The sequence below is a fragment of the Cyprinus carpio genome, chromosome B3 (assembly GCF_018340385.1).
Source record: "Cyprinus carpio isolate SPL01 chromosome B3, ASM1834038v1, whole genome shotgun sequence".
NCBI classification, from domain to species: Eukaryota; Metazoa; Chordata; class Actinopteri; order Cypriniformes; family Cyprinidae; genus Cyprinus; species Cyprinus carpio.
In genome coordinates, this window is record NC_056599.1 from 31,268,303 (window position 1) to 31,286,209 (window position 17,907).

The 17,907-nt window shown below is 38.8% G+C and overlaps 1 protein-coding gene and 1 pseudogene across 2 annotated transcripts; one reads left to right on the forward strand and one right to left on the reverse strand.

Moving 5' to 3' along the window:
• Positions 1-96: 96 nt before the first annotated feature.
• LOC109105105 (transmembrane ascorbate-dependent reductase CYB561-like) lies at positions 97-7,546 on the forward strand. Of its 2 annotated transcripts, none has more exons than XM_019118455.2 (6): positions 97-362; positions 3,147-3,357; positions 4,600-4,698; positions 5,240-5,343; positions 5,809-5,966; positions 6,439-7,546. In XM_019118455.2, the coding sequence occupies exons 2-6, from the start codon at positions 3,150-3,152 to the stop codon at positions 6,629-6,631; spliced, it is 762 nt and encodes a 253-aa protein (XP_018974000.1). In that variant the 5' UTR covers positions 97-362; positions 3,147-3,149; the 3' UTR covers positions 6,632-7,546. The 2 variants fall into 2 exon arrangements, with proteins under 2 accessions (XP_018974000.1, XP_018973999.1); XM_019118454.2 differs by lacking the exon at positions 97-362 and adding an exon at positions 2,252-2,494.
• A 17-nt stretch (positions 7,547-7,563) lies between these two features.
• The window catches only part of LOC109105483, a 41,975-nt pseudogene continuing 31,631 nt past the window's right edge, over positions 7,564-17,907 (reverse strand).

A 17,907-nucleotide genomic window follows, 5' to 3' on the forward strand; every position in this document is an offset into this window, starting at 1 on the left:
CTGTCAAACAAGGTCAAAACAGGACAGACATCCACATAGATATAGTCTGAGAGAAATCCCTGCATCCTTGTGCAAGCAGCCTATCTTTCCCAGAGGACGCTCTGAGATCTCGAACTAAAGTCGGACCTCCTCACCTGACAGGAAGTTGGTCTTGAGCTCATAAGGACGAGAAAGAAATGGCGGGAGAGAAAGTTTCTATATTTGTAAAACAGTGAATCAATTGTGAGTCACTGCTTTGTGAAGTCATACTGGAAATGTCATCTCCCGTCACTCACTCCCACCCCGGCAGAAAGGCAGGAAATGAAAGTGAGGGATAGAATGGTGCTATTGACGGCGAGCAGGATTACAGCGCTGGAGATAATGTGAGTGTGACACACGCAGCATACACACATTATTTCAGCATAAGCTTTAACATTGTGACCAATGACGACAGGAGTTTCTGCAGATGAACTGCAGCTAGATAGATCCACACACAGCTCATCGCATCCCTCTTGTGGTCAGTATGCGACATGATCGAAGAATCTTATTCAAGGTTCAGCTGGTAAGAAGGCTGATGGCTATGCAAATCAACTCAGTAGATAATTCTGCCCCTACAAGGCAAATATATACAGAGTATCCTATCTGTAGTGCATACAGTAGTCAACATGTGAAGTGGATCAAAACCTTTCATCAAAGTTGTGCAAAAACCTAAAACCAAAATGTGTTCTTGTCTTAGGACAACTGTGATGAACTTTTTTGATCCACTTCAAATGTTGACTGCTATAGATATAGCATATGACAGCTTATGGACAATTATAAGATATTGTATATATACAGTAGCCGATATTTGTGGAAAAAGGTAATCAAAGTTGTCCTAAAACAAGAAAGCATTTGGGTTTAAGGTTTTAGGACAACTTTGATAAAAGGTTTTGATCCACTTCAAATGTTGACCAGTAGCATATATAGTAGCATATATATATATATGTGTGTGTGTGTGTGTGTGTGTGTGTGTGTGTGTGTGTGTGTGTGTGTGTGTGTATCAACTTAAACCTAATATTGTAGATTAAAATACAGTTTAAGTGAAATAAAAAATGGGTTAATCATCAAATAATGGCAACATTAATGTAATATAATAATAATATAATTAATTGATATAATATAATACATATACACATATACATACATACATACATACATACATATACTTTTTTAAATTAATTTTTCCTTAAAAGGCTTGACAACAAAGTTATAACAGCCTATGTAAATAAACAAATGTATTTATAAAACAAATGTATTTTATTTTATCTGAATATGTTTGCTATGTAAATAAGCAAATATATTTATTTAAAATGTATTTTATTTACCCGTTTATTTATATTATATATTTTTATTTTTATTTTTTTAACTTCCATCCATCTATATTCCAAACCGTTTATTCTAGGATCACAGTTTTTACTGAATATAAAAAAATAAATAAAAAAAATAACTGAAATGAGTAACAATAATACATACATTTTTACATACATTTTAAAGGAATTATTACTTTTATTTAGCATATTTTTAAATAAATTATTTTATTTAAATTGGTCAAAAGTGGCAGCAAAGACATTTATAATGTTACAAAATATTTTTTTTTTTGAATAAATTTTGTTCCTTTGAACTTTCTATTCATAAAAGAATCCTAATGTATTAAGGTTTGTATAAAAAATAAAGCAGTAAAACTGTTTTCAGCATAGATAATAATAATATTTATTGAGTGCAAAAACTTGTATTGTGATTTCTAGGCCTACAGAAAACTGAATAATGACTGCTGGAAATTAAGCTTTGCCATCAGGAATAAATTACATTTTAAATATTAAAATAGAAAACAGTTATTTTAAATTATAACAATACTTAACAATATTATAGTTTTTACTGTATTTTTAATCAGATGAATGCACCCTTGGTGAGCATTAAAAACTTCTTTCTTTTATCAAACATTAAAAACATTAAAAATCTTACCGACCCCAAACTTTTGAACAGCATAGTGCACTTAAAACTAAATGCTTTAAGAATGAGTCGATTTGAAGAATTATTGGAAGTAAAAACGTCTGCCTAGCCTATGATTTAGACAAGATGACCAACTCATCAGATATCGCTCAAAGATGTGGTTACCAAGGCAACCGAAGTGCGTTTCAGACATCATCCTCTGCATAATTATCCCGCCCCTTTCACAAGCAACAGCCAATAGTGACAGCGCGGGGGCGTGGTCAGAATCTGCCCGTCAACTTCCAAGAGCGTCAGCCGTGCGCTTACAATACAAGCGATATATGAAAGAGCAGGCACGCGCGTGAAGTCGTGCGTCTGCATCAAGAGAGGCTTCGAGTAAACTGTACAGAGAGAGAACATCAGATGCAATTAAAAAAAAAAGTAGGTTACAAAACCCCTCAAGCGATAACGATCTTGTGATTCTTGTCCAAAATACGCAATCATAAAAACACGCCATTTCCTCTGACCGTCTGGAGACGTGGCGCAGGTAGAGTGACACTTTTTCCATACTATTGACAGCGCGTGATGCTGCCGCACCATAATATATTGGCAAAATGCAATTTAAAATGGCATCATCTCTAGATTATGGTTTGCATGACGTCTAGAGGAGTTTCACACTCTTATACAGGTTTCATCTTATAGCTTGTTATTATCACGAGGTTAGTGGTTCTGGAGCTCTAAACATGATGTGTTTGTGGGAATTTAAGCGTGTCATTTAACAGATTGTTTTTACAGTGGGTGATGTTGTGCTTTCGTAAGCCTGGCAAAGACCACATGATACTTAAACACACAAGACTGAAGGTCTTTATCTGCATAATGTGTTTGCTAAAGGTTTTATAAAGCATCATGTGACTATCCAAACCACAACGTGAAGACTTACTACACATTCATGCAGCTTCTTCACTGCCAATATTAAAATCACATTGCATGTTAAATAATATTGCAAATATACTGTAGAACAAAAAATAAAATCTATTATGTACTTATGTGGCTCATTGAACATGTGGTCCATATCTAGAACGTGTTCGGGTCAAATTTGTCTATTTTACTTGAAGAAAGCAATGATTCATTAAATATTTAATTTGCATAAGAGGTGGAGTCTTGAAAGGTTTTCCAGTTTTCTCTGTCTTGTGTGGCAGGTGATGGAGGGTATGCCGGTGAGCATGGGCGGCTTGCGGACGCTGCCGTGGTACGTGGTGGGCTCTCAGGTGCTGGGGGTGGCATGTGTGGTTATCACAGGTGTGTGGATGGGACATTACCACGGAGGCTACGCCTGGGACGGCTCCACACAAGAGTTTAACGTCCACCCTCTCTGTATGGTCCTTGGCCTGGTCTTCCTCTATGGAGATGGTAAGAATTAAGTGTAAAGATAACATATGTATTATTTTATCTTTATTTACTTTAAGTTTGGAAAGAGAAAATAAAATAAGACTTGCAGTTCAGGAAATACCCAAGACTACTGACGTAGTTTTACAGCAATGAATATTGAATATTGAATAGATGTATTTTCTCTAGCCCAGCAGTTGAACATGCATTGCCACAACAGCCTAGAAAACTAATCTTTTTTTCCATTTAATCATTCTTTAATACCTTGAAATTAGTGATTAACCTAGCTTTCCTCTGCCGAGTTGGTAGCATGAACAAATGTTGCCATTATTTGATGATTAACCCATTTATTATTTCACTCAAACTGTATTTAAATCTAGAGTATTGGGTTTTAATTGTGGTTAAAATGTTCAATATATAAAAAGTATTGTTTATGATTCATCAATTCAGGTTATTCTTAAAAACAAGTGACTTAGTAATGTTTCATTAAAAGATATGTCCGTGATATAGAAATTAGCTGCTTATGGAGACCAAGAGCATCAATGTAATGGTCTAATAAGACACCTGTGTGTCTTCTGTCTCTCAGCCTTTAAGGGGTGTGTATGTGACTCTTTGCTTTCAATAAAACACACACAATACTGAACAGGAAGGGCCAGCTAATGCTATTAGAGCTAATATCGGATTTGCTCCTTGATATATATGAATCAATATGGGCTGGGATACTTCATGGTTGGTTTTCAAACAGAGATCAAGCCCTGCTGAGAGTCGCTATTGTGTGCTTTTTTCTATTAATCAGTAACTGCTGTAGGCAAGGTTACAGGACAAAGGAACAATAGTAAGAGAGATATTATTAAAGCATAATCACAGTCACTTCATGGTTCTTCCATCTGGACACTTAAAACACTCAACAGAGACAGATACTAATTGAGCTAATATCTTTAGCAGTGCTCGTCTGATTCAAAGCCCTTGTCTTGGCAATTCAATTAGGACATTATACCTGAAATGTCATTGGCCTATTAGTCCCCAAAATCAGCAGTAAAAACAGCCCAGAGGGCATCTGTCTGCTTGCAGAAAGGCCAAAAAACACATGGGAATAAATGTTATTCATCAGGTTACAGCGTCTGTAGAATTTCAAACCTGACGCAGGCTGTTTTTGATTCTGTAACTTTAAGACTTTAATATTTTTTCTGTTACTTTATAATGGTAATGCTTTATTGATTGGGTAATTTTGCGTGTGAAAATATTCTTGTTCTTTCTCTACCGCAGCTGTTCTGGTTTATCGTGTCTTTAGAAACGAGACTAAACGCTCGGTGAAAATTCTCCACGCTCTGCTGCATATGATGGCTCTTATCATCAGTATTGTGGGTAAGTCCAGCATGAGTTTGCGAACAGGTCAGAAGAAACTAAATTACATTTGGCAGCACTGTTGCTTTGCTGGGCATTTGTTCAGCGGCACAGATTTTAGCTGTAATTCTCAATTGCTGCGGTCACTATCATGTCCCATGTCTAATGTGCCATTTGAACCGTTAAATAAGGGGAAAACTAACATTTCCCTCAGATAAACACATGTATTTTAATAATCACAAGGCACAGGATAACACCAGTATGTACAAATGCATTCAGCAGTTTGGGGTCAGCCGCCATTTCTAAATAAATGCTTTTTTTTTTTTACTTTCTATTCGTTAAATAATCCTATTAAGCCGTACAACTGTTTTCAACATTAATAATAATAAGAATGATTTCTGAAGGATCATGTGACACTGAAGACTGAGTAATGAGTATTTGTATCACTGGAATAAATTATATTTAAAATATATTAATATAGAAAACAGCTACTTCAAATTATAATAATATTTCAAACACTATAATATATATACTGTCTAATATGTTCTTTCTCTCTTCTCAGGTCTGGTGGCTGTATTTGACTTCCATTCGGCAGCTAAGATCCCTCATATGTATTCTCTGCACAGCTGGTGTGGCATGCTCACTTTTGTGCTGTTTTTCATTCAGGTAATTTGCAGTCATTTCATTTTGACCAGCATTTGCATTAAAACATCTTCCTTCTTCCTTATTATGAGTGGATGTGGTTTGAAAGCACTTTGCTCTGCTTTAGCAAACCCTCTTGTGGATGATCACATCCATTACACTGCTAACATCAGGACATTGTCATTAGTGTTTGCATTAGTTTTTATTGCATTAGGTTTTATTAGTTTATTTTATTGTTAAACATGCTCATTCACTTCATACTCTACATACAGTTGAAAAGTAGAAATAAAAAATATTCATAAAATTACTAAGTAAAATTTTCAAATATTTCCTTTAAATGTAGTTTTATATTATATTATATATAAAATTATATGAAATAAATAAAATTTTCACTTCTGTTTTCATTATTTGAGAAGACCTGATTTTAAAACCTTTTTAAGAGGCCTGTAAAGTCATCTTTGGAGTGACTGCTTCTCTCCTTTCCTCCAGTGGTTACTGGGACTGGGATTTTTCCTTTTCCCATGGGCCTCTGCTCGGTTGAGGAGCTGGTATCTCCCACTGCACATCTTCTTCGGCCTGTTGCTGCTGGCCATGTCCGTGGGATCCTGTCTGCTGGGAATCACAGAGAAACTGCTCTTCAATATCATGTGAGTGTCTGCTGTTTATGACTGATGTAATTATCTTAGGTATAATGTGTTTGTCGGTGGGTGAGTATTGAGTATATATGTTTATAAGTCACAGCAGAAAGAGACTTTTCAGTGAATATTAATGATATTTGGCTTCCTTTCTACATCTCTCACTGTTTGGCATCAAATGCTGGTTTTATTCAAGATAATATTCCTTATGTGCCAATTAACTGCAGAATTCTAAATTCTGTGTACTACACATACGATTATTAACTTCATCAATCTAGAAATAAACACTCTTTACACGTGTGGGTGACTTTTGGCAGGTAAACAAATAGGAAACGTCCCACACATTGACTTGACTTGCAAATCTTTATGAAATAATGTTGTTTCAGTCAAAGTGGCTCTGAAGCTTGTTATTTAAGATTCGCAAGCTACTACAGTGCTTTTTTATTCATCAATGACAAATTTTTGGCTCATTTCTTATTCTCAGGGAAACTTACTCCAGGTTTACTGGTGAGGGGGTCCTGGCAAACATTTTAGGCTTGTTGCTGGTGTGCTTTGGGGTCGTGGTGGGCTACGTGGTGACGAGAGAAGATTTTAGGCGACCACCGAATCCCGAGGAGGAGGCTCTATCTGTGCACTTTAAGACCCTGTCGGAAGGAGAAATCCCCAGTTCTCCTTAATGTCTTAATACACTCCAAAAACGGCCTTTCTGAACTTCCCGCCTTTCTACCCGTGTCCTAGCAAACCTGTCAGCCACTTCCTCCTTTTGCAGTCTTCTCGTTTTGTATTCCTCCTTACAGACAGTAATTAATTTTTATATATATATATATATATAAAGTAACTTCTAATTGTGCCAAATCAAATTAACATAAAAAAATAAGAGAGTTGTGTATCCTGTGTCTTTAAATGTATTAGATTCAGAATTCACTTTCTTGTGCCTTAACATTTAATTGTACAAGACTGTAATGAAAAACTAAAATACTCTGCAATGATCATTATTATTGTTTAAAATCAAAGGGCACAGCACTACATCGGTGAATGTTTATCCTCCAACTTTGCCATGCAGGATTTTCAACATTTGTTTTATATTACAGACCAATCTTATCATTATATGCAGAAACCTGCTTTCTGCTGTATTCATATGAAAATATGTTACAGCTCTGCCGGCACAAATGACTGAAAAATACTTGAAAATAATGTTGGATTGTTAAGACCAAAATCTCTAATATCCATGATCTGAGAAAGAAAAAAAAGTATATTATTTAAATGAAAGAAATGTCTTATTTGTTATCCAAACATTATCAATCCCATGTGCTGGTTATTAAAACCAGCTTGAAGAGGAGAGCTACTGTTTTACTGTTTACTGTTTTGTGTGTGTATACTGTTAACACACACATTCTGTCTTTCCATCTGAAAGAATATGTATAAATTATCTGTAAGTGCCCTTGTACTGTAATTTTGTGTTGGTATGTTTGTATTGTGTAGTGGCAATATTTTTACAATGTTTACCATATTAGTAAGTAATGTTCATAGTGCTTGCTTTATACGTTCAATGTGATTTTAAGCTAAATAAATTCATGAGAAATATGACTCAATGAAGTTTGACTCCATGGAAAGTTATTTCAGCTTGATTTCTTGAAGTGGTATTCTTTTTTTAAATAAGTTCATTATTTCCCTCATACATACAGAGGATTGTACAGTTTACAATCATGTAACTGGATAAAAAGTCCTCATTCACGTTTCTGATTTTCCATCCAGAAAAACATCACAGCTCACATTTACAGACAATTTACAGAGAATCTTCCTTCGCAAACCCAGTTCTAAACAAAATCAAAATATTAAAGCAAAATACATACAAAACCTAAATTTCAATAGTTCTTTTTTTGTCTAATAAGGGAAACAAGGAAATATATTGTGCCACAGTCTTTTCCCTCATACATAAAACCACACACATACACACACTCAGGTTTGTGTATTAGCAGAGAGCATGCATTCTAGTTCAGCACATTATTTACAGCCATTTACATTTTGGTCATACAAAAGGAAAACAAATAGTTAAATACAAACACTGTTGTACAGTAAGCAGTATTCCAGGTCAACTCTGAGTGCACCTCATATAACTTTAAAAAGAGAAAATAATAATAATAATAATTAAAACACTGCAAAAAGACCTGCTCCTTTTCAACAGCAGTTGAACATTGATTAGTAAAGCCAGATCCAGTGAGTGAATCTTGACTTGCCACCGTCTTCCCACCAAGACATCCGTAAAAAAAGTGCCTGACCTACCAATAGTGTTAGTTCAATGGTGATACATGACACAGGCTTTGACATCAAGTCAGGTTTCCCCATATTTGAAAGCAAGTACTCACAGTTTAAAACAAACAGGGAAAATGTTCTGAAGGCATGTTTCAGTGCACAAATAAACTCTCAAAATATAATGAATGAGAGCATGTGAATTCGGAGGATGCAAAAAAATAAGTTTTCCCCACACTTCCCATGAGAAAAGTTTCTTTGGAAAATACAATTTCCGTTTTAGTGGTGTGACTACTTTAGAGCGAGTAAATTAACGGCTGACCACCTGAATGCTACTTCCCTTGAGCAGATATGAAATTATTAACCAAACACTACAGATATTTGCATTGCGTTAAAGGTAGCGATCCTGTTGACCTTTATAACCTGTTGAAAAAAAATTAAAATGCCCAGAAAAGTCAAAAAAAAAAAAAAAAAAATTCACATTGCTGAGTGCATGTCAACTCGAGACAAACTGAAAACACAACTGCATTGAAATTTAGGTGTATATATATTTGTACAAACATAACTTAAATTTTAAATATTAGTTTTTTGCTTTAGCAATATTGATCTGGAATATTTTAGGTACATTTTCAACTCAAGACACAGCAAGATTCTCAGGGATATTACTGGTTTGAGTGGGGACATTAGTGAGGACATCTGGTCCAGGGGCCATGCTCAGCAATGTGTCCATGACTGGCATTGAGCAGCCATCCTCTCAGAAAGGTACAGAAAAGTAGAAGGTTTGTGTACAGCAGTTACACAGGCCTACTATAAGTCCAATGGGTCCTGATACTTCCATTTTTGTGTCCAGAGCAAATATAGAAGCATTTGATTTGTACATGCTAGATTCACTTCACATCAGTGAAATTCATCTTGAGAGGTCTTTATTTTCATTATCAAGATATGGGACGTAAAACGAAGAGATAAGATGGTCAACATGTTAGATATTCCTCGAGAATGTTCTAATAAATCTTGCACACCGAATCTTTATTCTTACACGTTAGACTCCACAAAGGGTCTTTTGGTTTAATGGGCGAGGTTGGGCCTTGCCTTTCATTTCGAGACATCTGCCTAAACTCATTGTCCTGGTAGGCCTGAGAAACTGGCAGAGTCCGTGCCACTTTCACATCCGGGTATGTGGGAACCTGGCTAACTCGGCCCATAGCGTCCGCCCGGTCCCTCGTCACACCAGGGGAGTTGGCGTAGAAATCGTCATCCATGAGGTGGCCATTGTGAGCGTTGTTGGTGCGGTTGTAGTAGGCAATATGGCTGAGGGGTGCCGCTTGTTGCCCATAGCCCATGTTGCTAGGGGAAGTGGCTGGACTATTCACTACCGTATCCAGAGAAGTAACCGTCCAGGGTCGAGAACCCGAAGAGGACGATGGCAGCGAAGGCTGCTGCTGAAGGTACTGCTGAGTCCGTGCGGTCTTGTCAATAATTCCCATGAAAGGTGTAGTGCGGGAGCGAAGTGCTTCTCCTGGATATGTTCCACCCACCACCCGGAAGTCTGTGCCTTGTGGGGGCGACACCGGTGAAAGGTCATCATGGTAGCCGCCTTCATAGGAAAGCTTTAGAGGGATCTCCATTTGCTGCGCAGAAGCTGACACCCTGAACCCTGGGCCTAGGTTAGCAGCAGAACCTGCCACCAAACTGTTGATGGATGGAGAAAAGCGTAGACCCGTACTGTGGGAGTGAATAAGGGGGCGTGGAGCTGGTGGGTGTTGTTTGGGTTCAGCACTATTCGCGCTGACTGGACGTCGGTGAGCTTGAAGGTTCTCTGGTGAACCCAGAGTCACCTGTCGCTCCATTTCATGAGGAGAGACTGGATAGTAGGCGGTCGACTGACTGCGGCTGATCTGTGGTGTCTGAGTGTAACGGACTCCTCCGGGATTGGGTCTGTAAGCAGAGGAGGGCCTCTGGGGAAGCTCGTCCTCCACAAGGCCAGGATCCATGCTGATGGCACGCTGGTACAAGGCCCCTGCACTCAGACTGCCCTGAGGTTGAAGTGAGGAAGAGTACCCTCCATCCCCAAGTTCATCCATGTCTCCTGGGCAGCGGGCGCTCATCGAGTGAGCAATCTGACTGTATGCACTACTACCCAGTACGGCACTGGAGTGCACCGCGGTGCTAGGCTGGTTGGTGCGAACGATCTGTGCCTTGGCTGGTTGCAACCACTGGGTCTGTTGTGATGGCTGGGAAGTCTGTTGGGAAAATTGGAAAGAACGTTGGCTGCTCATCTTGGACAGAGGGGACTTGGGTCGCCCTGTAAGCTGGTCCTGCTGGTACCGTCCTGCAGAGGCGGACTGGGGACGGTACATGGCAACTCCCTCAGAGGTGGGGCTGGCGCGATACTGTGGTCCACGGCGTAACGGTGATGGCGGTGGGCTGAAGTGGTAGGAGGCCTGATGAGGGGGACTGGGCCGGAAGTGAGAGCTCTGGTGCGTTGGTGAGAGCGACGGAGAGGGGGACTGATAGCCTTGCCTGGTAGGAGAGGACATTGAAGGGGGACTGGGTCGAAGGTCATACGCTTGTCCCAAGTAGGGTGACTCGTGATGGCTCGGAGATGGAGGCATGTTTTGAATGACAGGAAGTCCCGATGGTATAGTGTGGGTCTCAGCAGGAACACCAAGTGGTAGGCCGTCCAAATCCCGCTCGAGGTAATCTTCGTCCTCCTCAAACAAGTCCTGGACAGGCTCCATGTCTGAAATGTGGGGCTCCATTGGAGGAGGCGGGCCCATGGATGGTGCTTGATCGCGGGGAGGGGAAGGAGGCGGATCCAGCTCCTGTTGTTGTTCAACTTGATGACACTCTTCTTCTACACGTTGCAGCAGGCGCTGGATCTCGCGGTTATTGGGACATAGACGCACAGCTTCACTCAGGTCCTCCAGGGCTGCGTGGAATTGCCTACAGTGAGGGAGACCAAGAATGAGAGAGAGCGGGAAGGTGGATTATGTCAGTAGGAAGAGAGAAAGGAAGAAATATGCTTGTTAACCAATGAACTGACTGATAAAGACTAAGAAATGACTATTGCTAAAGAAATATTCAATGCAAGTCGATTGTCAGTTACCACATAGAATAACTATGATTCATTCCTCATTTAGTAAAAACAAACAAAAACCATTCTTGCACTTACAGAAGAAGTCAAGTTCAAAACTAAATTGAATTGAACCCGGAACATTAGTTAGAAATTTTACCTTTCGATCAAAATCATAGACCCAAAAAACCTTTGGTTCTCCAAAACCAAGCAAGTTGATATAAGTGTTCTGGGCACATAGAGTCAAAGTAAACAAAATTGTGGGGAGAGGAAAAGGAATAAAATATGAATGATGGACATTCTAAAGAAAAAGAATCTGATTGGTCAACAAAACATGAAGTATGAAGAACAGGTCTAATCCTGCTGTTGACATCTAGTGATGCAGAAGTCAAGGGGCTTAAACTGACTTCTATCTTGAAGCTCTAGCATAGCACTACGTCAACCAATCAAAACGTATTCCGCCAGTTTGGGTCATGATCTGTCAGCACTTTATCTGTGCTAGAGACAGAATGTGTTTTAAAGGCTGTCCTGGTTACCTGCTGCTGCGCTTGGCACGGGCTCGTGCGTAATAGGCTTCATAGGATTTGGGTTTCAACTCTAGTGCCTTGGAGGCAAACTCCTCCGCCATCCCAAAGTCCTGCAAGCAACAACAGGACCAACAGTCATACACTGAGCTGTACATGAGGTCAGAGGGAAGACACACACACATGTTGCATGCGGACATGCACACAAACACTGACACGCACACATCTACAAAGACTCATCACTTATGCAGACACACGCAGGTTGAACATGAACATGTCACATTTATATGAGGATGTGAACACCGATTATTAAAAAAATAAACAAAAATATATATATATTTTGAGCACCATTAGTGCAAATACGATAAACAGACATACAATTATGGAAATGCTTGTACATACTTATAAAATGTATTGACACACATACAAATATATGCTCTACAGGGACAGTGGGAAGATGTAGCGTGACAGCTCAAACCTCTACCTGTACTAAGCCTAACAGTTAACAAATCCAACAAATGTCAGAAAAACCCAATGAACCAACAAAAACTGAAACCAGGATGAGAGCATGATGGCAAGAAAAACTACAGCATGAGTCCTACAGCATTTCTCCATTCAGAGGATGGAGGTTTGAAAATCCAAATGCAAAATGTTCTTTGGGTGAGATCAAAATGAGAAATAATGTAGCAATAAAGGAGAAAAAAAGTGAAGATCAAAATATCTCTTAATACATCACTACTGTCTTTACAATCCTTGATCTGCATCTGCTTTGGTATTAAGTGTTTTCAAAAGCAATTAAGAACACAGACCAAATGCAAAACTAATATGTGCAGTTTGTTGGTTAGGTTGTTGTATTTGCATGGATGCTTGTAAACTAGGAGATTTACAGTATATTAGTGGTCAAAAGATGTGGGCTTTTAAGACAGCATCAATATATACAGTAGAGGGTGGCCAGTGGCCAATGTAATACTGATATCATGGACTTCTGTTAGGGTAGACATCAAATGTAATATAACGCAATAAGGTGTGGTGTGTGTTTTGTTGTGTTTTATTAAAGGGTAGTTTAAGGACAGTTCACCCAAAAATGAAAATCATATAATTAATTACTCTCCCACATGTCGTTTCTAAAGATATTTGTTCATCTTCAGAACACGGAATTAAGATATTTTTGATGAAATCCAAGAGCTTTCTGACCCTTAAGATATTAGCAAGAGTCCTATCATGATCAAGGCACAGAAACACAGTAAGGGTTCTGAAGTTGTGTTCTGAAGATGAACGAAGGTCTGACGGGTTTGGAATGACATGAGGGTGAGTAAATAATGATATAATTTTCATTTTTTGGGTGAACTATCCCTTTAATTCACTTCATTTTCTATACATGGATGTTTTTCATATAACATTTTTGATTTTCATGATATATGTTGCCTACCCTAAATGAGCTATACCACAAATACTGTCTAATATGATATACTGTATGCAATTATAAATATTTAAATTTAAAAATAACATGCACATAATTGCTAAAAATTAATTAAAAAAATACAAAAGAATTGCATAATACACTGAATTAAAAATATTTAAATATAAAACAGAAAAATGTTAATTAATAGAATTATATTACCAAAATATTTATGTTAACGACATAAATAGCACAAGGTCAACCAAACACAGTTATCAGTGGATGTTAAGACAAAGTGCTAGTCAATCAGGGCAATCTCAATGCTTACTCATAATGTGAGTAAAGAGAGACAGAAAGAAGAGGGATTTATGAAACGGAGTGCTTTGGACTCACATTCATTTTCCTCCGGCAGCGGGAGAGGTTGAGCAGCAGAGAAACTTTGAGCTCACGGAAGGTCTTCAGGTCCTCTGTGAAACCCTCTCGTGGGAACTTCTTCAGGGCGTACTGGTACCGTTGGGCGGCTTCTTTTACCTTTCCTTTCTGGATCAGCAAGATATTCTTAATTTTGAATTTGTTCATAATATTTATTTATGACACACACACGCATGCACACACGTACACATGCACACGCGCACACACACACACACACGCACACACACGCACACACACACACACACACACACACTTTTTTTGGCTGAATATTCAAAATGCAACTCACCTTGTAGAATCCATCTCCTTCCTCTATCAGTTTGCTCAGCAGAACAATCATAATATCAGGTTTTGATGTGGCCATTGCCCATGTTGCAGGACCTGAGTGCAAAAAAAGGGGCAAAGCAAAGAGTCAGCACAGATTGACAGTCCGTATGGGCACAAACTAGCTTGCTAATCTCTGAGAAACACAAAGGAACGAGCAGACTGCCAGGATATCTTGCTTAAAAGGAGGCAAAGTCTATGAACAACTTTTGGATATCACAAAAAGCCATGGCAACACATCAGACAGAAAAACAAGAAACAAATCACGAGCAGCTTGGCTGTTTATACCTTGCCGAAATTGACATCTGTTTATACTGGCAATACAAACATTAAGTCCAACAGCTACTGAACTTGCAGTCAGCATGCTTGAGCTCTCTATGGAAAGCCTGAATCGAGGTCATGTGTTTCTACTGGTTTGGACTGAATGTACAGTGGAGGGAAGGTGGGAATAAGAGATTGATTATATTAGAGCTGTAGATTTGGCCATGGGCAGCCAGTGGCAGTATGCAAGCAGGCAGTGATCAGTGCAATTCATGCAAGGCACAGTTGAGGACACGTTAATAAGCACAGGATCATGTACCAACTGGCCAACAGCCTGAAAAAGCCAAACAGACAGCAACTGTGGAAAAAAATGAAGGCATTTGTTCACACAGGATGCATTTCTTGCAATCAAAAACAGCTAGATGCAATGCAGAATAAACAAAAGAACCGGACATTATTCATAAACACGTATTTAACTTCAAACGGCATCTTACAAGGTGCTAAAAAACAGCAAGGTGTGTTGCAACAATCGAAGATGTCCATTGTAATAAAGCTAAAAGTCGTCCATTACAGTACAACAACAACATCTCAAGATGAAACTTCTTTTAAATTGCGACTTTGAAGAGATTGCAGCGCAAGAATGCATTCTGTGTTAACGCTCCCCAAAACCACAGAACACTCAACATGTAGAAACATTCTGCAGCATCATGCAAAAATGCAACAGTGGTTTTCCTACATGCAGCCATGCAAGCGCAAAAAAAGAAAGCTGACAAAAAATGAAAGGAAAGAATAAACATCTACCGTCAGAATTTTGCAGTATGAATTTACACACAATCCACCCATGTTTATGGCTTATAGCAGCTCTATTTATCATAGCCAAGAATGATATGAAGATTAAATGCCTTTCACATCGGGGCACCCAAAACACTAACAGACCCAGTCAATGGAGAAGGGACCACACTGGTAACGAGATGGAGGGACACAGTCAAAAATGGCAGATGGGGCGCACAAAGGTCTGTGTTTTACCTCGGGCACGGGTGGGGAGTGTCTGACATCCTGGTTACGAGGAGAGAAGTGGTGGAAAGGGTCACGAGTGAAAAGGTGATAGGTTATTGGGGCAGAGTGAAGTATCCGCATGAGACAGGAAGCAAAGGTTTATGAAAACAGAAAACAGGGAGAATGTGATAGAGAGTCAAGGGAAGAGAACAAGAGAGATTGATAGTTGGTGTATAGGGGTGAAAGAGTGAGGTGAAAGGAAGAACAAGGAAGATCAGCCGTGAGAAGCCGTGGCAAGCAGCAACATTAGCAAAAGCAACAAGCCCATCCTGATCAGCTGCAGATCAGTGGAGTTCTGCAGGTCGGTGAAGAGCACACGAGAAGGAGGGTTAGACTCGGATGACTGAGCTCACAGGGAAGGGTATGAAGGAGAAAGACATCTACATGTGAAGCTAATTTCATGTGATCTTCATGATATATTCAATGCATCTGTGGTTCTAATGCACTTCTTCAAGGTATAAGCATTGGAATTTATATTGCGCTCCATTCAAATGTTAATGTGGGATAGTCCTATTGAATGCATGACATACACTCGAAAGTTTGGTGTCAGTACATTTAAAACATGTTATGAAAATAAATTTTCAACATTGATAATAATACAAATTTTACTTCAGCATATTAGAATGATTTCTGAAGGATCATGTTATACTGAAGACTGAAGTAATGAAAATTCAGCTTTGGAAATACAGCACTGGAATGAATTACATTTAAAAATAGAAAATAGTCATTTTAATTAGTAATAATAATAATGATATATATTAATAATAATAATTATACATACACACAAAAAAAAATTGAAACTCCATGTTTGCTAAATGTTCCAACTTGCTTCTCTGCTTCCATCCAAGCTGCAAATTCATGCAAAAAAAATTCACAAAAACTATTTGCGAATAAAGCAGTATTTGCATCCCACGTGCTGAAGAGAACAAAACTAAACAAAAATAGGAACAGAAATGGAAGTTTTAGCCCTGAGAAAGCTGCTGTGGCTCTTTTTTACATTTTAAATGTAATAAATTACTTGCAGATTTAAGCTTGCAGATAAAACGCTCTGATGAACTTCATGGTTGCTAGTGATCAGTGACAGATGCTTTATGTCTAGGAGCAACAGCGTGCCAGAAAATGCTTTGGCTCCAGCATTTCACAATGACCAAGAGAACCATGTTTACTTTTCTTCCTGGAGCAAAATATTCAGCCAGAATTATTCAGAAATTATTCAGTTAGAGTTTCCAACTTGGAAATGGTATTTTATTAGATTTTTTTTTTCTCCCAAGTAGGAAGCTGGTGATTCTGACTTTCCAGTTTGAATGGAGCGCAGCATTACAACCTCAAATTAATTATTACACAAAACATACATAATGGGTTTTTTTTGTGTGTGTATAGCTCATTTCACCACAAATACTTATGGTACAAGAACATAGTTAAGCAAAAATTGTTTCTGTAAGAACAGTCCCCATTCCAGCCTACCTATCTTGGCGCCCTTCTTGAGCAGTGCCACCACCACTGATGTGTTCCTGCAGCCAACCGCACGATCCAGAGGACGCATGCCGCTGTAGTCCACATGCTCGATCATCGCACCATGATCCACCAGATACTGCACCTGGAACCACATCAACACCAGAGCTGTGGTTTATTGTCTATACATCTGTATCTGTTTAAAACCATTCGCATTTGCATGCATACCACATTTTGGAGAATTAAAGGTCATCCGAAAATTAATATTCTGTCTTCATTTACTCACCCTCCACATTTTCCAAACCTGTCTGAGTTTCTTTCTTCTGTTGAATACGAAAGATGAAAATGGAAAAATATTGGTAACCAAAAAGTTGACGGTAGTCATTGACTTCCATAGCATTTTTTCCAGTAGAATGGAAGTCAATGGCTACCATCAACTATTTGGTTACCAATATTCTTCAAAATATCTTCTTTATTGTTCAAAAGAAGAAAGAAAGACATGAAGGTTCAGAATGATATGAGGGTGAGTAAATGATGACAGAATTTTCATTTTTGGGTGAACTATCCCTTTAAGGTGTATATGTTTAAAGGGGACATCAGATGCCCATTTTCTACAAGTTGATATGATTCTTTAGGGTCTTCAAGAAAAGTCTATAACATACTTTGGTTAAAATTTCTCAATGGTAGTGTAAAACACCCTTTTTACCCTGTCAAAAACAGCTCTGTTCACAGCGACCCATTTCAGTGCATGTCCCTTTAAATGCTACTGAGCTCTGCTCACCCCGCCCCTGTCTTCCATGGGGTGAAGCAGTTCTCTGAGAGATGGTAAACTTTAGCCGCATTCATCGTAAAAACTTACTAACTAGTGCATTATTAGGAAAGGTTCATAAAAAAAAAACATTTTACTCACTTCTTCTGTAGGTGAAGCTGGATTAGGAATGATTTGCACAAACATAAACGCAGTCAGTCTATATATTCGTGGGAAGAGCCTTGGCCTGTGTAGTCTCAGCCTCGGATGTCACGCCCACAGACCCCTAGCTGAATGTCTGATGCATACGGCACACAAAAGTGGAAACACTTCAGGAGTTTCAAAGTCGTCATCGGATTGGTTGAATTATACAGGATTTCTAGGAGATGTGTGTGTCGCGTTCTTTAACGTTCCGCCTGGAAACAAAGATGCGTGGC

Bases quoted from the DNA above. Each gene is read 5' to 3' on its own strand.
- LOC109105105 (XM_019118455.2), top strand. From the start codon at position 3,150: ATGGAGGGTATGCCGGTGAGCATGGGCGGCTTGCGGACGCTGCCGTGG. The intron at 4,699-5,239 runs GTAAGTCCAGCA...CTCTCTTCTCAG, and splicing joins TCTTATCATCAGTATTGTGG to GTCTGGTGGCTGTATTTGAC. The intron at 5,344-5,808 runs GTAATTTGCAGT...CCTTTCCTCCAG, and splicing joins TTGTGCTGTTTTTCATTCAG to TGGTTACTGGGACTGGGATT.